The sequence below is a fragment of the Microtus pennsylvanicus genome, chromosome 14 (genome assembly GCF_037038515.1).
Source record: "Microtus pennsylvanicus isolate mMicPen1 chromosome 14, mMicPen1.hap1, whole genome shotgun sequence".
Taxonomy (NCBI): Eukaryota; Metazoa; Chordata; class Mammalia; order Rodentia; family Cricetidae; genus Microtus; species Microtus pennsylvanicus.
In genome coordinates this window covers 45,535,652-45,557,406 of record NC_134592.1, presented here as the reverse complement: position 1 = coordinate 45,557,406, position 21,755 = coordinate 45,535,652, and the positions used below count along the sequence as shown (strand labels likewise).

The 21,755-nt window shown below is 38.9% G+C and overlaps 1 protein-coding gene across 3 annotated transcripts in view; it reads right to left on the bottom strand.

The window, feature by feature from the left end:
* Positions 1 to 21,755, bottom strand: part of Nemf (nuclear export mediator factor) — a 55,117-nt gene that overhangs the window by 16,532 nt on the left and 16,830 nt on the right. For all 3 annotated transcript variants that reach the window (XM_075947473.1, XM_075947474.1, XM_075947475.1), the window contains exons 12-22: positions 18,084 to 18,161; positions 17,789 to 17,997; positions 17,408 to 17,593; positions 16,406 to 16,469; positions 14,264 to 14,352; positions 9,702 to 9,805; positions 8,886 to 8,948; positions 3,838 to 3,950; positions 1,739 to 1,796; positions 859 to 917; positions 664 to 784 (exon numbers count right to left, since the gene is read on the bottom strand). In XM_075947473.1, coding sequence (XP_075803588.1) covers positions 664 to 784; positions 859 to 917; positions 1,739 to 1,796; positions 3,838 to 3,950; positions 8,886 to 8,948; positions 9,702 to 9,805; positions 14,264 to 14,352; positions 16,406 to 16,469; positions 17,408 to 17,593; positions 17,789 to 17,997; positions 18,084 to 18,161 — 1,144 coding nt within the window. The remainder of the gene's footprint in view (positions 1 to 663; positions 785 to 858; positions 918 to 1,738; positions 1,797 to 3,837; positions 3,951 to 8,885; positions 8,949 to 9,701; positions 9,806 to 14,263; positions 14,353 to 16,405; positions 16,470 to 17,407; positions 17,594 to 17,788; positions 17,998 to 18,083; positions 18,162 to 21,755) is intronic.

Sequence of the window (21,755 nt, the reverse complement as noted above, 5' to 3'; positions counted from 1 at the left end):
ATTAGAATATTTTTTTCAATCCTTAGCACAAAAAAAGCATATTTAGCATTTCCAGAAATAAAATTCAAGAAAATTAATAGTACTTTGGGTTATTTTTGAAATTCTGGTCATCACAGAAGAGGCACAATTTCTCAAGATTTAGGAATAAAACTAAAGAATGAAAAATCACAGGGCTTGGCTGGGTATGATGGTGAATTCCTTTAATGCTAACACCAAGGAGATAAAGAGAGAAGGACTATTAGAAGTTCAGTGCCAGCCTGATCCATATGACAAGTTCTAGGCAAGCCAGGCTCCACAACAGTCTCTTGTCAAGAGGAAAACAAAGCCCCAAGCCTGGTTGGGAAGATGAAGATTTTCATTGGTAAAGTGCTTGCCTCTCAGGACATGGACATGAGCTAGATTTGCAGAAACAACATCAGGGAAGGGGACCAACAGCAAATCAGGCGTGGTGGCACGCACCTGTAATCCCAACAACCATGGTAAGGGGTAAGCTCACTGTCCAGTTAGCCTTGTTAATGAGCAAGCTCCAGACCAAACCCAACTTTTAGAGAAAGTCAACAGTGCCTGGGAAATACCCAATGTGTCCTCTGGCTTCCCACACACATGTGCACATAAACAAGCACAAACAAATCACAAGCCAATGTATTATAACATGTCAACTACCTAGCTGCTCCATCTCTTCTGACACGAGTTCACTTGTGCAGCTTGTCAGTGTTTCCATGTCTTCATCCTGTGTTCTGACTTTTCGTTCACCTCGATGTCTCCAGATGCAAGACTCATCTACCTGGAGAAAGAGTTTTTCCTCACTGCTGAGCTTCAGTGAGAGTATAAAGTAAGCCCAAAGAAAGTGAAGAGTACCTTAAAAAGGAAGCTAAACCCCATCATTAGATACGACGGAGGAAGGAAATTCTTTTTTCCTATAAAAGATAATACACATTAATATTATAAAAATCATTTTTTCTACTTTTTTGTCTGAAAATAATACATACCACTGATTATATCCACTTTCACCTTGTACTAGAACATAAGCATTCAAAATACTTAGTATTATATATAGGAATAGTTATCAAGAAAAAGTATGAATGCTTGTTCCCACCTTTTGAGTTTGCCAGAACCATAATAATCTTTTTTTTTTTTTTTTTTATTTTCGAGACAGGGTTTCTCTGTGGCTTTTGGTTCCTGTTCTGGAACTAGCTCTTGTAGACCAGGCTGGCCTCAAACTCACAGAGATCCACCTGCCACTGCCTCCTGAGTGCTGGGATTAAAGGCGTGCACCACCACCGCCTGGCTTCATAATAATCTTTTTTATTTAAAAAGGTCAGACTATAATTCTTATTCATTCATTTATTCTTTTTTTTTTTTTTGGTTTTTCGAGACAGGGTTTCTCTGTGGCTTTGGAGCCTGTCCTGGAACTAGCTCTGTAGGCCAGGCTGGTCTCGAACTCACAGAGATCCGCCTGCCTTTGCCTCCCGAGTGCTGGGATTAAAGGCGTGCGCCACCCCCCCCCCCCCCCCGGCTATAATTCTTATTCTTATAATCCAACTATGTGAAATACATTCTCATCAATAACTGTATGACAACAAATGCTGAATTTTCCATGCCAAGGCAAAAATTTCTTTGTTTCTCAACAAAATTTGTATGTGCAATTATAGCAACCCATTTCTACTCAAGAATATCTGTAAAATGGCTCCTGCCTTCATAATTCAACTTAGGGATATTTTTCATGTTAAGTTGTTACCTCTTATCATGAAGCTTCCTGTTGTCAAATATTCTCCTGTTGGTGCTGTTTTAGACACCTGAAGAACACAATAATGCATTATATTCTTATCTAAAGAAAAAAAAAATGAGACAGATTCTCAGTTATTATAGGTCAACCTTGAATTTGCTGTGTGACCGAGGATGACCTTGAATTTCCAGTCCCTCCACCGTCTAAATGCTAGGATTACCACTGTGCCTGCCCCATCCCCTCCCCGCCTCCTTTACGTGGCCCTGGGATTAAACATTGGGCTTTGTGCATGCTAGAAAGGAAATCGACCCAACTGAGTTACATCTTTAGTCTCTTCAGATCTTCTTTTAAAAAGTTTTCTACCCAAGAGGAGGAAATAATCATATTCAAGTGAGCAACTCTTAAGTGCTGAAAACTTTATAATTTAGTAAAAATCCTCAACATTGCAGACACATATATCCTTCCAACAACAGATATACTTGACGGCATGAATGAAGAACAAAAGACCCACTACTCCATTCTAATGACATGGACTAGAATGGACCTAGCTTTTCCTTCTAGCATAGGATATAATGAGTAGAGAATAAGTTTAATAAGCTTAGCACAAAAATTTACTAGAAGATAAAGTTATAGTCACTAAAATCCTTTTCTGGGATTCTTTTTGAAAGTAAAACAGCTTTTCCTTTCCTTAAAAAAATAGTCTGAAAGGTTTTTTTTGTTTTGTTTTTAATTTTTCAAGACAGAATTTCTCTGTGTAGCCCTGGTTGTCCTATAGACTAGGCTGCTAGCCTCTAACTCAAGACTGCTGGAATTAAAGGCATGCACCATGTCTCGCTTTAAAAGATTTTTTTTTTAAGATTTCTTTATTTATAATGTCTACACACACAAGAAGAGGGCACACACACATACTGCAGAGATCAGAGGACAGGTTGCAAGGAATTAATTCTCCCCTCCCACCATGTGGGTCCCAGAGATTGAACTCAGGTCATCAGGCTTGATGATAAGGGTATTTACTGACTAAGCCACCTCCCCAGCTCCTAAAACAGCTTCTCCTACAAGGAAATAAAAATTAATAGAATTTTCAAAATGTAGTTTGATAACACAAAGTGAGAGAGCTCATTCCAAAGATTTTACAGACTTGTAAATTCTCTGATTTGATGGTATTTTTATTAGTTATAAACAATTAGAAAACCACTTCAATAGTGATTTAATAGTGGATGTATAAAGTATTACCCCTCAAGTACATTAATTTCCTAAAACCAAATCACAGAATAGCAAACAACATAAATATAAAATAATTCTCAAGGATGGTATTTTTTAATCCTACCACATAATTTCTGATTCTTGTATAATCAATATATCATTGTCAAATATAATTCTTGAAAATGTGGATCTATTTGCAATGGGAAATCAAATATGAAATGATAATATCAAATAGCACTAACAGCTGAGCTTAGTGGCACAGGCCTGTAGTCCTAGCTACCTAAATGGCTGAGGTAGAAGGGCTGAGAGTTCAAGCCCTGTGTGAGATATAAAGTGAGCTCAATGCCAGCTGGAGGAACTTAGATCTCATCACAAAGTAATAAAGAAGGCTAAGGGCACTGTTTAGAATGCATTAGTCTCTTAAGTGCAATCTCCAGTATGACAAAAACAAATCAAAAAGGCATCCAAAAACAAACAAAAGAGCACTGAAAACATAGAGGGGCACTTACTAAAACCAAGTGAATACACAAAACACAACTGACACCTAGTTTCTGGAGAGGCAAAAGAGAATTCAGAAAATCTAATTGAGCCGAATGTGGTGCTGCATACCTTTAACCCCAACACTTGGGAGGCAGAGGCAGGCGGATCATCTTTGTGACCAGCCTGGTCTATACAGCAAGTTCCAGGCCAGCCAAAGCTACACAGGAAGACCCTGTCTCAAAAACCCAAAGGAGAAATTTTGTTTTTTTCTTCACAGCACCTACCACCTGGTTTGCATATATTTTTCTCTACTGCTTAAACATAAACTTTATCAAGGTAGGTACTTTTCTTCCTTCTACATCCTACCCATCTGTAATGAGGTATAGCCCTTAAGAGATTATGAAAATGGACCACACAGCCCTTATTACCTGATGATGGTACACCCACCAAGCACTAGTGATAACTCGAGCATCCCAAGCAGCACTATAGCAAAGTGCCATTGTGCCCGCCTCAGTCAGAGTCCGTGGAGGGATGGGTTCTCCTACAACAGCAATGCTATGTTTCAATACCAAAGTATAGGGCTTCCACAGAGCAAGATGTCAAAGTTATACTTAGTACACAGTCAACCATCTTCTATCTTAAATATTTACACCACATTTATGTCAAGATTCTACCTACTTCTACCTGTTGTTTAGTGTTAGGGACCAAAAGTTTGTATTTTATTTTTTATACTTATTTGTGCATATGTGTGTGCATGTATATGTATGTGTGCTTATGAGTGCATGATAATGCAGGGTAACTACGGCCACTATAGAATTCCAAAACATTTTATCACATCCTGTGGTGAGCCCACAAGTATTATACAGCAAATGTACAGCTGACAGATCTATTAGACTGTCCATGATAAGTGTATGCATACACTCCACCTGGAGAACCCTTTTTTGCAGAGCTGTGGAAATATCTGTCCTTTGGATAAGACACTGTCAGTTCTGCAAAAATCCTGTGAAATCATGGCATTTCTTCCTTCTGTAGTATCCCCAGCAGTGTATAAACCTGACTTTTCCTGTAGGGCAACTGGAAACTGTTGTAATCTGTTGGCCTTGTCTGTCACCTGGGTACCCTGTCCCTTTAAGACACAAGCCCTACCCACTTCCAACCTCCTCTCCCTCTCTCCTTCTCCCAAGCTCTCTGTCTGCCCTTCTTCTGGAGAGGCAGCTTCTGCCTCTCTCTCTCTTCTCCCCCTCTTCCCCCTATCCCCTTCCCTTCCTCTTTCATAATCCACTAAATAAACTCTATATCCAAACTCTCTCTGCATGGCGTATCTATCTGCCTGTCTCCCACCAAGGACTCGGGCCACCCAACCTAGGGTCCCCTCCTGAGACTGGTCCCCTACCACCTCTTTATAAATAATAAGATACCTCCCTCTACACCATTTAGCCAGGGTGTGAAAAGGATTCAGTCAAGTCCTTGTTCTTATAGGCAAAATTTACATAAAATTAGTTCCCCACAAACCTTCTTCATTGACAGCAGTCACTGATAAGAAAGGAGCCTCATACAGGAGGTAACGTCTGCTCTAATAGCAGACTCAGGAAGATGTAATCTACTGGTCTTCTGCTCTGGCTCAACAGGCTACTAATATTCTATATTTACCCTTTACTCTGGTTTCAACTAACATAGGATCATAACCCAGGAAATTAACTGTTTATACAGGAAAAAGGCTTGAGTCTCTAAAACTAGCTTCAGAGAGAAAAGTTCTCACCTGGGCACCCTGCTGGAGTCAAAAGCAGGGTCCCCAGAAGAGATTCCTTTTAACTCAATCAGTTAGAGGCTAATGCCAATCAAGCCAGCAGTGTTCCCAGTAGCAAGTGAACAGCCACACCCCCTCAGCGACATAAGGTGCATGCTTGATACTGTTGGACTAGATGTCCAAACATCAGGGAGGAGTTGCTCCAGACACCACTCACACAGCCGCAATTGATGCAAAAGCAAGAGGATTTTTATTCTGCCATGACAGGGTCCTTCAGGTTTGGGATATGAAGGACAACCGACAGCTGTTACAGTCCATCTTTTAAAGCAAAAAGCCACAGACACAAGGGGGGACCTGTAGGTTGTTTTCCAACTTATTGGATTGGCTTATTCAAAGGGTTACTAGCAGTGATTGGTCCATTCCAGGACAGAAGAATAGCTGTGTGGTCAGGTGAGATAAGAGAGCATCTCTGTGGTCTTCCTGACCTTGTTCCAGTGACTAAATCAATACATCAGGAACTGAGTCAGCATCTGTGGGTTGTCTTTGCCTCAATTCCCAGAATGAAGTTATGTTTGAAGATTATTCACAAGGACACAGGAGGATAAACAGTCCAGCATGTGTGTGTGTGGGCGACTGTCCCTTTTCCAAGAGAGAGTGAGTGTAAGGTTTTAGAAAAATGTCTTAGGGTTGAGGGGGCTTACAAATGCATTTAGTCTTTCAATACCACTGTAACTGCCTATGGGATTGTTAACTTGTCTGTATGCCTATATAAACTGAAACCTTTGTGGAGATCACACCTTACCCTTATGTCTGATGCTTTGCCCTTATACCTTATGCCCCTATGCTTTCTCCCTTTTTCCTTCTTAAATCTTTCCCCAAGAAATAAAGATACATGCAGGAAAAACATGCCTAAGTCAGTCAGTTTGTTCTACCCCGCCCCCCCCCCCCACACAAGATACTGTTCCCAAGCCAGTCTTTGCCTGTCACAGAAGTCTTACTCTGAACACTCAGAGAGTGCTGAGGCTGGTATACAGTAGGCTTCGATACTCCCAACCCCCTAACACCCAACCCAAAGCAACCTTCGTACTCAGCTACCTGCAATCACTGTTACTTTCTGTCCATATTTTGCAAAGTTCAGATAAATGAAATTATATGTAGTCTTTTATGTTTAGCCTAGAATTTAGAGTGGTCCTCCTGCCTCCGTTCCTGGGATTACAGGTATGAACTGCCACACCTGCCTTTCTTTACTTTCAATATTTTACAGATTTTCCCTAAAGTCTTCTCTTTAAAGAGACTAAAATCTTGCTAGGTTATTACCAGTTTTATGGTATTATGGATTAAAAGCCAGGGCTTCATGCATGTGAGAAAAGTACTGTACCACTGAGCCATAACTCCTTTTTTTTTCTCTTTTCAAAGATAAGGTACTATATAGCCCAGACAGGCCTCAAACTTGCTATGTAGCTGAGGATTGCTTAGAATTTCTGATCCTTTCACCTCTGCTTCTTGAATGCTGGGATTATAGGCCTGCACCATCATGCCTGCTTATGTGGTAATGGCGATTAATAGATGTTAGGATAACACCCTACTAACTAACTACATCCCCATACCCTTTATTTTATTCTTTTTTATTTTATTATGCCTGTATTAACAGTTTATTCTCTGACAGTTGTGGTAGTTTCAATGAGATGCCTCCTCTTCCACAAATCTCAGGCACTTGAATACTTGACTCTCAGGTTGTGGCTGGAAATGTAAGTCTGCATTAAACTCCTTAATAAGTTGCTTTGGCCATGCTGTTTTAATCACAATATAGAGAAGTAACTAAGACACTAGTATACATAAATACAGCATCTTTTCTTTTCTTTTCTGATGGAGAGTTTCACATAGCCCAGGCTGGTTCTCCGCCTCTTCTCCACAGTTGCTGGAGTTCCAGTCCTGTGCCGCCACGCTTAGCTACAACTTGTTTTGTACTCATCTCAGGCTGTGTGAACACTGCTCTTTGTTTATTATACCTCTAAACATTCTGGGGACTTCCTTAGGTTTTTTTTTTTGTTGTTGTTTTGCTCTGTTTTTTCAATATAAAGACAAGGGTGGGCTTGGAGGCAAACACCTTTATTCTAAGCACTCAGGAGGCACAGGCAGGTGGATATCTGACAGTTTGTGGCTAGCCTGGTCTACATAGTAAGTCTCCATATATAGAGACCCTGTCTCCAAAAACCAAAACCAAACACATACACCAAACAAACAATATTTATAAAGATAGTTTGGGTACAAGAGTTTTTTTTACTTCTTGTCAATTTGAGCATTTTAAATTTCATTTTATTGCTGTACTAGTTTGGGTTTCTACTTTTACTACTATAATAAAACACCATGACAAAAAAAAAAAACAACTTGGGGAGCAAAGGGTTTATTTGGCTTACATATCCAGTGTCATAGTCCACTGAGAGAAGCCAAAGCAGGAACTCAAACAGGGTAGGAACCTGAAGGCAGAAGATGATGCAGAGGCCACGGAGTTCTGTTTATTGGCTTGCTCAGCCTGCTTTCTTACAGCAACAAGGGCTACCAGCCCAGGGCTATCCCCACCCTCTTATTTGGGAAGAAGAATTTTTGAAGTACTAGTTTTTTGTTTTTGTTTTTTTAAATAAAAGATTACTATAATTCATCAATTAAGATATCTGAGTTTAGGATTTTCTTCTGTTTTATTGTTTGGCTGGTTAGTTGGTTGTGTTTTTTTTTTCTTTTTTTAAAAGATTTTATTTATTATGTATACAATGTTCTGTCTGCATGTTTACCTGCCCAGAAGAGGGCACCAAATCTCATTACAGACGGTTGTGAGACACCGGACAGTAGCTGGGAAATGAACTCAGGACCTCTGGAAGAGCAGACAGTGTAACCTGAGCCATCTCTCCAGCTCATTTGTTTTTTCAACACAGGTTTCTCTGTGTGGCCTTGGTCATCCTGGAACTAGCTTTGTAGACCAGGCTGGCCTTGAACTCACAGAAATCTGCCTGCCTCTGCCTCCTGATTGACAGAATTAAAGGTGGGCACTAGCTGGAATTTTCTTTATGAAGTGTTTCAATCTCTTTACTTGTTATGAATTTCTTTCAATTTTCTATTTCTATCATCTGATCTATGTAGAGAATGTTCCCAGTATACTTGCTTGTTAGACAGTGTTCTGGAGATACTGTTAGGTTTAGTCATCAATCTGCTCAAGTCTTCTATTTCCTTGTTCATCTACAGCTTCATTATTCTATTCATCTTCAATACTGACATTTCTAAATATTACTGAATGTACCTGTGTCTACCCACCCCATGACTATATTCCTTCATGCATTATAGAACACAACTGACAGACATGTATGACTTTTATATTCATGCAACGTTCTTATATCATTATAATCTTCCTTTATCTTTTTGTTGTTGTTGGCAATACTGGGAGCTGAATATTAATTCTTGCATATCAGTAACATTAAAAACGTTTTCAGGAGGCCAAAGAGATGGCTTAGCAGTTAAGACTGCTCTGGCAGAGGACCTGAGGCCAGCCCCGAGAGCCCAGCTGGCTTATGTCTCTATGACTGTGACTCTCCCCAAGGTATTAAATACTCTCTCTGGACACAATGGGCACCTGCAAAGATCACATGTGCACATTCACATGCATGCATCCACACACATACATAACTGCAACATTTTTTTTAAATGTTAAGAAAACTCCAGATAATGGAATTATATTACCTGTTGGATTCTTAATCACACAGCTGGTAGCTCCATGAAGATCAGCATGTACATAAATATCTCCTTAAAGAAAGACAAATGTGAAGTGATATTTTAGATCCTGTTTTTTTTATTATCTGTTTTTGTTTTGTTTTCTCCTAAAATTTTACTTTACTTAAAAATTTTATGTTCATGATTGTTCTACTGCATGTATGTAAGTGAACTACCTGCATGTGGTGTCCACAGAGGGGAGAAAAGGGCATCAGATGCTCTGGAACTGTAGTTACAGGTGGTTTTGAGCCACCATGTGATTGCTAGGAACTGAACTCAGGTTAGCTGCAAGGGATGCAAATGCTCTTAAGTGCTGAGCAATCTCTCCAGCCTGCTTCTTTCCTGTTTTTGAAACAGGATCTCTTAAGGCTACTTAGTTTATCTGGAACTTCTGGGTTAAAGTGGCCCTCCTGATTTAGCCTCTCCAGCAGCTACAACTACAGGCGTGCACTGCACACCGCCTGTAAACTGGACAAATGTTCAGACTTTAGCACTTAAACACTAAGCTTTAAAAACTTGGATCTTTTGTTACTTGGAGAACCAGAAGCTATTCTGTAAATACAGCAGAAGATCAAAAGTCCAACAGCACAGAATAGCTCATCAATACTCCTTTTGCAATACCCACTCAGCAACAAGTGGTAAAGACTTTCCTAACAAATTGTAAGACGTAGAGCATTAAATTTCTACTGAATTCTGTCAAACAAGAGTATAAGATGAAAACCAGTGCCCATTGGTGAAATAAATAATAAATCATTTAAGAAAAAATTTCATAGATTTTAGTCTTACCTGGTGTCAAGTATCTTTTCACAATGATCTCATTCTGTTGCTGATCTCGACCACCTATAATTAGATAGTTCTCTGAGCTAATGAACCACAGAAATTTCTCAAACCTATCAAATTGAAAGAAAATAAAGTTAACATTTTCTTCTTTATAGCTGCCTGAATTCATACCCTTTTTAAAACAAAAAGTAACAGAGAAACCCTGTCTCAAAAAAAAAAAAACCAAAAAACAAAAAATAACAAAGCAGGAAGCTGTCATGCCTGTATAGAATAAGATAAAAACAATCAATGATACAATTACTCTTCAAGAACCAAGCAAAAAAATTTTTAAAAATTAAAAAACAAACAAACAAAAACCTGTAATGTAATATTTACAGCAGTTTTAGAAGAAACTAAATTCTGTCAGGACACAGTGACACATGCCAATACTGGGGAGGCAGAGGTAAAGGTGATACAGTCTCTGGGGTGGGGGTGGATGAGGACGCAATGGCGAAGAGGAGGAGGAACTAAATTTCATGACAAAGTTATCTCACTAGGTGTGGTGGATGAGACTCACCTATGCTCCTAGCACTTAGAAGAGAATCAAGAGTTTTTCAAGGCTAGCCACAGCGACGTGTCAGATTAAGGCTAGTTTAGGCTATCAGAACAAACAACAACCCAGAAACCCAAGTTATTTCCATTTAATTCTTGTTTTGGTTTTTAAGACAGGGTTTCTTTCTTTGCTTTTCCTTTTTTGTTTTTCGAGACAGGCTTTCTTTGTGTAACATCCCTGGCTGTCCATAAAACAAGCCAAGTATAGTGGGGTGATGCAGGCCTATAATCTAGAGTATTTGGGAGGTTGTAGCAGGAAATTTGCAAGTTCAACCAGCCTGCCCTACACAGTGAGTTCTAGATCAACCAAAGACACACAGACTGTCTTAAAAAAGAAAAGAAAAAAGGGAAGAAAAAAGAAAGAAAGAAAGGAAGGAAGGAAGGAAGAAAGAAAGAAAGATAGATTGACTCAAATTTGTAATGGAACACTTCCTCACTTCCCCTCCAAGGTTTCTTTCTCTATGTTGGCCTGGCTTGAACTCACAGATCCACTTGAGTGCTGGGATTAAAGGTGTGTACCACCATACCAGGCTTTTGAAACACTTTCCTATAAGAAAAATTTTAGGACTATTCACTCCATTTTATAGGTAAATTTGATCCACATTTAAAGACAACTCAAAAAAGAACATTTCTAGCTTGTTTTATTGGGGCACTACGACCATGATATGACTACCTGATAAAAACACTACAAGAAAAAAAATCACTACAATATATAAAAATAAAAATTATAGTCAAGCTGATCAATAGAGATGTCAAATGTAACCAAACTAAGTCGAAAGAAAAGGAAACCAAAAAATTCAACAAAAACTTGATAAATGGGAAACAATCAATTATATTAGACTCAGGAAGCTGAAATGACACCAGAACCCAGGAAAACAACTTCTTTTACAATATAAAACTCAAAATGTCAACATTAGTAAGATATGGTAGCACAAATTTTTGAAAGCCGAGTCAAAAGGATCACAAGTTCAGGGCTAGTCTGGGTTACACTGAGAAACCCTGCCTCAAAACAAACAAAAGATGGCAACTTAAAGAACTAGTTTTAAGATGAGGTTAAAAACAGGACTGGCTAAAAGTTGCTCAAATAGTTTTCTATCTTCTTTCCAGTTCTAAATATGTTTGTAGTCCCCTTTTCTCATGCCAACAGAAGGTGAGGTAACACATAACACGTTAAACAGAAATAAAACAGAAACAATAGAGGTCTAACATAATGGATGCTACTACCCTCTACCATGTATGGTTCCCACTGGGACCTGAGATTGTGACAGCTAAGCCTTCACTTTACAAGTAGGACGGGGAAAAAAAGTTTCACAAGATGAGACTAGATAAAAAGAAAAAAAAAACCTAAAGACAAGAGTTCTACACAAAACAGGTAACACAGATCACGTCACAAGTCCAACCATCGAGAGAACATCTCATTAGCACTTTAATATCCTACTCTGAAATATGAGCAACAAACAAGGGGCATCAGATTCTAATGAATGTCGCTACTACGAAAGCTGGAGAGTCCAGAAAAAAGGAGGTAGGTAAACAAGGTCATAAGGCAAATATTATTCTAAGGTTACAGAGTCATGATGGCTGAACAAATCTGTAGACCAACAGTGCAACATGAGAACTATAATTGTAAAGCCAGGTGTGGTGGTGCACATCCTCAATCCTAGCACCTGGGAGGCAGAGGTAGATGGACCTCAGGGAGTTCGAGGATAGCATGGCTGTATAGAGACCCTATCAAGACAGAGAGACAGAGACTAGAAAAAGGAGAAGAAAAAATTAACTTACTGTACACTGGTGACCAATCAACGACAAAATGGGTATTCATGGGAACATGATAGGTAGAAATTTGCTTTTTAGACCTTTTCTAAAATTACATGAATATAACTGGTCTCTGATTCTGTGTGTATATGTGATCACAAGTGACGGTCAGAGGACAACTTGTAAGAGCTCTCCTCTTGGACCATGTATAAGGGCTCTTGGAGCTTAAACTCAGATTATCAGGCTTGGCAGCAAGCATCCTTACACCCACCGAGCCATCTCACCAGTCCCTGTGTTTTGAGCCAGGATCTTGCTTTGAAGTCTTGGCTGGCCTAGTATTTGTTCTTTAGTCCAATTTGGTTCATGAACTCATGACAAATCTCCAGCCTCAGTTTCCCAACTGCTGGGATTACAAGCATGCACCACCTAGCCTACAATATGCTTGAATATGATAATCATTTCACTGTGCCTATAATATATGAAAACTTCATGTTGTATACTTTAAAGTACTAAAATAAAATATAACAACTTGGAGAAGATATAATTGATAGGGGTAAAAAAAGTAACACAGAGTTAGGGACTGACTCCCACTGGAGGTAGGAAGAGTCTCTAAGTTACAGTACAGCCTGGTCTAGCTATGAGTTTTAGAAAGCTTACTGTGGGACAACTGTCTCGTATGTTGTAAAGATTTGTCACTTGTATTAGTTTAATAAAACATTGATTGGCCAGAAGTCAGGCAGGAAGTATAGGCGGGGCAACCAGAACAGGAGAATTCTGAGAATAGGAAAGGCTCAGTCTGCAGTCATCACTCAGACACAGAGGAAGCAAGATGAGAATGCTCACTGAAAAAAGGCATCAAGCTACATGGCTAACACAGACAAGAACTACGGGCTAAGGTAAGATGTAAGAGTTAGTAAATAAGAAGCCCGAGCTAATAGGCCAACCAGTTTATAAATAATGTAGACCTCTTTGTATTTCTTTGGGACTGAATGGCTATGGGACCAGGAAGGACAGAAACCTCTGTAAGCAAAAGCTTATGCTACAGAATAAGACTCTTCATCAACAAACAGTAATAAGTAAATCAAAGCTTCTACAGCAAGTACTTGGAGAAACCTACCAACCAACTAGCTCTTGAAAACATGACAGGAGGTTAAGGAGACTGCTCAGCCAGTAAAGTACTACAAAGACCCTTAGTTTGGATCCCAGTACCCACGTAAACAGCTGGGAGAAGCAGCACACATCTGTAACACCAATGTGGAGAGAGGGTAAAGGAAGAGAGATCTGGAGGCTTGATGGGCAGCCGGTCTAGTCAAAATGCGGAAGTCCAGATTCAGTGAGTGACCCTGTCTCAAAAAGTATGTCAGAGAGGCCAGGTATAGTGGTGCACATCTTTAATCCCAGCACGCAGGGGGCAGAGCCGGTTCCAGGACAGGCTTCAAAGCTACAGAGAAACCCTGTCTCGAAAAACCAAAAAGAAAAAAAACCTATTTAGCCATTTCACCAGCCCTAAATAATTTTTAACTCGAAGGAAGATAGCAACAACAGAAAAACTGAGCAAAAAAGACAAGAAGACAGAACACTGTGACTACAACTGAATAATCCATAAAAACGTAAAAGATGAATCATGCGGTGGTGAAGCTCACCTTTAATCCCAGCACTGGGGAGGCAGAGGTAGGTGGATCTCTGTGAGTTCAAGATCAGCCTGGTCTACATACAGAGCAAGTTCTAGGACAGCCAAAACTACAGAGAAAGACCCTGTCTCAAAAAAATAAAACAACAGAAACAAAAAACCCACCAACTTTCTCCTCACAATCCCGCTCCCTAAGAAACCCCCATGAAGTAGTAATACAAGCTATTACAGAGAAAAGCAAGAGTATATAAAAGTCTGACCTAGAAGAGCTAAAAGTAGCAACTGAAGAGATGGCTCAGTGGGTAAATGTACTTGCTGTCAAACTTGAGTCCAATTCCCAGCACCTATATGGTGAAAGCCGTCCTCTGACCTCCTCGTGTGCTCTATGGCACGTTTCCCCATTCATATGCCCATATACAACACAATAAATAATTGAATAAGTAAATAAATACAAAGAGCTAAAACTAAAGAGTAGTTTCCTTGAGAGAGCATGCAATGGGATAAGGATGAAGAATAATAGGACTCCTGGTTTTAGAGCTAGTGCTGTATTCCAATACAAAGAAAAACTAAACATAAAAAAGAACAGAATACTTACCAATACACTTTTCTTGCCTTCTGGATAGAAGTAACTGTTTGTACTTCTTTTAAGGTTTGCTTTGTTTTCTTTTCTGCTGATTTAAATGCCTATTTATAAAAATTTGTTTTTGTTATTTTAGAATGTAGTTACATAACATCAATGTACACAATGGCATAACAAATTGCTTTAGACAGCTTTCACTATATTGCCCAGCTGGCCTCTAACTCACAAAGATCCTTCTGCCTCAGCCTCATGGACTATAGGAACATGCCACCACACCCAGGTTAATAAACAGTTGTTGTGATTCATGAGCCTGCTGACCCGAGTCTGATCCCTGTGCTCACAAATTGTCCTCTAGTCTACATATGTGCACTATGTGCAAAAGATAAAACAGAAAAAAGATTTTGTCATAAGTGACTTGATTTATACACACAAGTACATATATAACAAAAAAACAAAAGATATTTACCTTAAGAAGTAAAATGAATTAAATATTTACTGCATGCAAAATTTTAAGACCTACAAATTAAGAACTTTCTTGTTGCTGGGAATGGTAGTGTACTCCTATAACCCCAGTACATGAGAAACAGAGGCAAAATAAAATCCTGAATTTGAGGCTGGCCTGATATACAAGAATGAGGCCAGTCTGGATTATAGAGCCTAGATCAAGAAGGTTATTCATTAATAGAAATTAACGCCTCTACTTTGTTCCAGACAATCTTTAGAGACCAGAATGCAACAATGAACAAAACAGCCATGATAACTTTTGTTGGTGGTGGTATTTTTGTTTTTTATTATTTTTAGTATGTAGCTCTGACTAGCCTGGAACTCCTCATGTACAACTCACTATGTAGACCAGGGTGGCTTTGAACTCACAGAGATCCACCTGCCTCTGCCTCCTAATTGCTAGAATTAAAAGTGTGTGCCACTACACCTGGCAACAATGATACTTTTATGGACTTACATTCTAAAGGATAAACAGACATATTTGTATAATATTAAATCAAATAATTTTATATCAATTGAGGAATTAAGAAAAAAAGCAAAGTAGAGTAGATAAAGGGTGGCATTATTTTTAGTAGAAATGGTCAACAAAGACGTCTCTGATGTCTCACTTGGCAGATATGTAAATTAACAAATGGAGAGAAAAAACCCTTGAAAATCCGAGGGCAGATCATTTCAGGTAGGAAGACTAGCAAGTGCAAAGATCCATAGTGCACTATGGTTTCAGCAACAGGTAGGATTCCAGTGCAGCCAGAAAGAGTATGTAGAAGGAAAAAGTCAGGAGATGAGGAAAAAGGCAAACATCATACAAGGCTCTGTAGGCCAGGAAAGTAGCTCTGAATTGTATTAAGATGGAAAGAAACTGGATGCTTTTGAGTGAAAGAATGATGGAGTTTGCTTGTGGTTTAAAAGTATCACTATGGCTGCTAAATTGAAAATAGTCTGCAGTAGGAGAAAAGGTTTACTTATGTGAATATAGATAACCAAGGCCTAAACCAAATGAATAACAAAACATGGTCAAATTATATATATATATATATATATATATATAGTGTGTGTGTGTGTGTGGTGTGATGTGATGTGACAAAGGCTGCTCTCAAACTCACTATACAGTTTAGGATGACCTCGAACTCATTATCATTCTGCGTCCACGTCCCAAGTCCTAAAATTACAGCCAAGTGACACAGTATCCAGCAGGTTCTGGTTATACATTAAATTGAGAAAAAAAAGAATGTGGGACTGGCAAGATGGCTCATGGAGTCAAACACTTGATCCAAAGTCTGATAACTTGAGTTTGATCTCTGGAGCCCACATAAAAGTAGGAGAGAAGCAATTTCTACAAAACTGTCCTCCAGTCTACATGCTTCCTGTGGTATATACACATATATATGTACATACATACTAGCAACAGTAAATGACAGATTTGGATATGAGAAAAGAATTCTGGACATCTCTGACATTTAAGCAGATAACAATGAAAATGCTATTTGCTGAGATGATGAAAAAAGGAGAAAGTTTAGGAAAGAAAGTAAACACAAGAAATATGCATATTTAAAGCAAATTAAAAAAATGAAAGATTTCTAAACTAGAAAACCTCACTTAAACAGAAAACAACAGTAAGCTGCAGAAACAATGTACATCATTTTATCAAGTTACCTTCTCAGCAGCTTCAACAGTCCTCTGTGTTTTTTTAGCAGCATACCTCTTATGATCGTAATATCTAGAAAAGTAAATCTATTTTAAATATTAAGTAAAATTTTTCTTTAGTTTTTATTTTCAATTTTACAATCCCCTAGATCATATCGTACCAAGTTGTAGAGAGCACAAAATTAATTTTTACCAAAAGAAGTATATAAACTTTTCCTACAAATTGAAACACTCCCTTCCAGGAGGGGGTGCTAGGAGACCCAGGAAGCTAGCACACTTCCCATGTCTGAGAAAGTTGTAGCCTGCAGTAAGTTTCATCAGGGTCCCTTGGGTTAGAGATGCAATAAACAACTGCTTGAGGAGACGGCCAGCTGGACTGCAAGAGATCCCTTGGATTTGTTGAGGTGTTTCTAACTTGAGTACAGGGCTCTAGATAAACAGATTTCCTGAGGCATCACCCATGCTGAAGCGGTCTTTTCAGAGATGCAGCTGTTTCTGCGTTATCCTTGCTCCTATAAGTCAGCCCTCACTCGTACTTCAGTTAGTAACTCCAGTAACAACTCAGTGGTTTGCCAACTTAGATTTTGATGCAACTATTACTTTGATCTGCAGTGGATTCCCTTTCTAGGGTGAACAGACATATATATGAGGACATGTGTGTGTGTGATGTTTCATCTCCCCAGATGAAACATTCTATCATTCAACAGGCAAAATGACACCTGTTACTAACATCCTACTGATTTAACATAGGTAATATTTTACCAAGAATTTATAGTTTGAGTGAAGATATAACTCATTAGTTAAGAGTACTGGCTACTCTTCTAGAGAGCCTTGGTTTGGTTCCTGTTACCCATACTGCTGCTCACAACCATCTGTAACTCCAGTTCCAGGGGACCTGATGCCCTTTTCTGGCTTACTCAGGCACCAGGCACACTGGTGCATTTATTTATTACATGCAAGAAAAATACCTATGAAGTAAAAGGTAAAAGAATCAATGGTTAAATGGCTTACTTTTTGGCATTGGCATAGGCTGACAGGCTGAGATCCACATCGACAAGCAGCGGCTTGTTTTTCTGAGGCTTCTGCAGCTGCTTGTTCTTTTGCTTTTTCTTTTTCCCTTTTGGGGGTTCAGCATCATTGTTCTCAACACTGGCATCACAATCATCATCTTCCTCCTCTGATAACAAGTATGGATTTCTATTAAAAATATTCAATAGTATTTCACTAATGTCAATGACATCACTTTTTATTTCAAATTTTCTCAATAAAATTAGAAATGATTTAATTATATATTTTCTATTTTTGAGAATTCCCAAAGAAAACAATTTACAAGAATACAATAAACAATCAACAAAATAAAAGCAAGCACTAAGTGGTAAGGGGCACACTTACCGCAGCAGCATTGAAACATGGTTTGTTTGGAGCTTTAGTTCTTTGATTGCACTTGCAACAGGGTCTCCTTGAGCTTGTGCTTCTTTCACAATCAGGCCAATTTCCGTCCAGTCTATCTGGTTGGCTAATGCACTTCGGACTACCTGAATGGCTCTGTCGACTATCTGCAGGTTCATCTCTATGAGCTCTCCTTTCAGTTTGTCTATTTCCTTAAGAAGCAAACCAAATGTATTTACTATAATGCCAGTTGAGATAATCATATTCTGAAAAGAATTGGAAAAGCTAGGGATAATACCTGAGCCTGCTGAAGAGCTTCTAATCTGGTTTCATGATCCTTTCGAACATTATCTAGTTTCTTCAGCGCTTGTTTTTCCTTTCAGTAACAAAACAGATTTTTCAAAAGTTAGGCTTCTTTCAATACAGAGCACTTCTACCTCTCAATTCCTAAAGCTTATTGTCGTAATGCTTCCTCTGCTTGTCAATGGTGTCACCTAGGCAGCTTAAAAAGTTTGCCCACAAGTCAGGCGATGGTGGCACACATCACCATCTGCTTGAATCCCAACACTTGGAAAGCAGAGGCAGGCAGATCTCTGAGTTCCAGGACAGCCAACACTACACAGAGAAACTGTGTCTTGAAAAACCAAAAAGACAAAAAGTCTCCCCAGAGTTCACTCCCTCAAGTCTTACCCTCTTAAAAATGTCATGCTGAAATATTACCTCTACCTCCCAATCCCTGTGTAGACTGTGTGTTTTGGTTACAAGTAAATTATATATGAAGTGTGGCCCCAATCTCTCAACATTATTCAAACAAACAAAGATTTCTTATGGCATATAAGTTTTTCTTTCTCAGGCAGCATTAGAGATCAAACCCAGGGTCTCACACATACAAAGAAAGCACTCTACCACTGAATTACATAAGTAGCTCCAAAAAAAATTTTTTAAAATTTGTTTTAGTTATGTGTGTATGAATGTGTACTTGCTTACGGGTGCCCATGGAGACCAGAGAGGACACTGGATCCCCTGGTCGTGAGGTCAGAGGTGATTCTGAACAGCCCAATGTAGGTCCTAGGAACTAAATTTGTGTCTTCTCCAAGTATAGTGTGTGCTTTTTGCAGCTGAGCTCTCTCCACGCCTCCATAAATTCTTGTGTAAAATACATACTTAAAGATTCCACTTTCAGGGCTGGAGAGATGGCTCAGTGGTTAAGAGTACTGGCTGCTCTTCCAGAGGATCCAGGAGACCCAGATTCAACTTCCAGTACCTACACGGCAGCCCATAACTGCCTGTAACTCCAAGATCTGACACCTTCACACAAACATACATGCAGGCAAAACACCAATGCACATAAAAATAAATAAATTAAATAAAAAAAGATTTCATTTTCATTTATGTGTGTATATGTGTGGATTTCTGTATGTGAGCGCAGATCCTATGAAGTTCAGAAAAGGGCTCAAATTCCCTAGCGCTTAAGTTACAGGCAGTTGTGAGCCCCTTGGCATGGGTGCGAGGAACTCAACCTGGGTCTTCTGGAAGCACATTATGTATTCTTACTCATTGAGCCATCTCTCTAGCCTTCCAGTAAGTTCTTTAAAAGTACAAACTAGGAGCTGGAGAGATGGCTCAGTGATTAAGAATACCTGCTATTCTTGCAGAGGACCCAGGTCTGGTTCCCTGAATCTAAAGGTGACTCACAACCATCTCTAACTCCAGTTCCATGGAATTTGACACCCTCTTTTTAACTTTCATGGATAGTAGGCACACATGTAGTATACATACATGTAGGCAAAACACTTATACACATAAAATAAATACATCTAAAATCAACTTTTTTTTCTTTCTTCAAGCCATGGTCTTACTATGTAGCCCTTGGCTGTCCTGAAACTCACTCTCTAGACCAGGCTGGCCTTGAACTCACAGAGATCTGCCTGCCTCTGCTCCCCAGTGCTAAGATTAAAGGCGTGTGCAAGAACCCCGTTACCCCTCTAAAATCAACTTTTGAAAGGCACACATTATCGTCTTATTTACATCTAGTTCCCTCAGCATTATATTCCAGTATTTTCCACATCTTTCACTCACATAATAATCTGACCTCCTATATAACATTTTATCAGACATAATTCATGCTTCAGAATTTGTTTTTTGGGATAGGTAGCAGACAAGGCTGGTCTCAAACTCACTAGCTTAACTCCTGATTTTCTTGCCTCCACTTCTCATCAGCAGGTATTATAGGCATACATACACCACCATGCTTGACTTACATTTCAAAATTACTGATTTTAGGAATATTTTTTCATGCTTTATAACATGGTCAAATTAATTATTATTTAAATGTTGGACAAAATAGCTAAAAGATTTAATTTATAAGAATGGTGACTATTAAAAGTGATTACCACAAAAAGTTATTGGTGTAGTTCGAGTATCCTTAAACAGGTGTTTGGTACAAGAAGTATTTCATATGCTGGAGTTGTTTTAGATTTTGGAATACTGACATACACACTATGGTATACTAATATAAGTATCTGAAACCCTTCGGTATCACTGTGTTGATATAACTGCATATAAAATTGCACTGGTGCCCTATGGAGTGGAATTAGGCATACATATGTACATATACACAGGCAAAATATTCATACTTGTAAAATAATATAAATTTAAAAAAATATTAAATAAAGAAAATAATGAGTATCGCTGTGCATGCCTTTAATCCCAGTACTTAGGAGGCAGAGACAGATCGATTTCTGTGAATTTCAGGACAGCCAGGGCTATATATAGACCCTGTCTCAAAAAAAATTAAAAATATACTAATAATGAGTATTCTTGCTAAACATCTGTTCGCCAAAGTGCTTCTATCATGTGAAAATCATAGTGCAATTTATTTAACTACATGCTTGGAAACTGTACTATTTTAAAATAAAATATAAGCATTCATCCAGGACAGGCTCCAAAAAAACCACAGAGAAACCCTGTCTCGAAAAACCAAAATTTTGCACTGCTTTTGTTATGCTTAACTCTTTTTTTTTTTAAAGATTTATTTATTCATTAGATATACATTGTTCTTCAGGCCAGAAGGGAGCACCAGATCTTACTACAGATGGTTGTGAGCCACCATGTGGTTGCTGGGAATTGAACTCAGGACCTTTGGAACAGCAGGCAGTGCTCTTAACCACTGAGCTAACTCTCCAGCCCCCTTAACTCTTTTTTTAAAGATTTATTTATTTAGTTAGTTAATTATGTATACAGTGTTCTGCCTGTGTGTGTGCCTGGAGGCCAGAAGAGGGCGCCGATCTCATATAAATGGTTGTGAGCCACCAAGTAGTTGCTAGAATTTGAATTTAGGAACTCTGGAAGACCTCTGAGCTATCTCAACCTTTTATTTTTTTATTTTTATTTACTTATTTTTTTTTTTTTGATTTTCGAGACAGGGTTTCTCCGTAGCTTTTGGTTCTTGTCCTGGAACTAGCTCTTGTAGATCAGGCTGGCCTCGAACTCACAGAGATCCGCCTGCCTCTGCCTCCCGAATGCTGGGATTAAAGGCGTGCGCCACCACCGCCCGGCCTTCAACTTTTTAGTTTTTGAAACTGTATCATTTCCCCTTTCCTTCCAACTTCCCATGTACCTTGACTCTTTCCCAAACTCACAGCCTTTCTTCAACCATTGTTACATACACTCCCCCTACACCACCATGCCAAATACAAAACACAACCGGCCCAGTCCACATAACACTACCAGTATGTTTACGATTTCAGTGTGCCCACCTGGTATTGGACAAGCAATTCAGGGACTGTTCCTGGGGAAGACCTGGGAGCATTCTCAGCATTCCATACCTGCCCATAATTAATTCTTTGTCTGGGGTTGAGACCCTACGGCTAATATTTTTTTTTAAAAAAAATCAAATCTCTTCCAAATTAAAAGTGACTTTGGGATATATTGTATGAGAGAAGAATAGATAAAAATTAAAAAAGGAAAA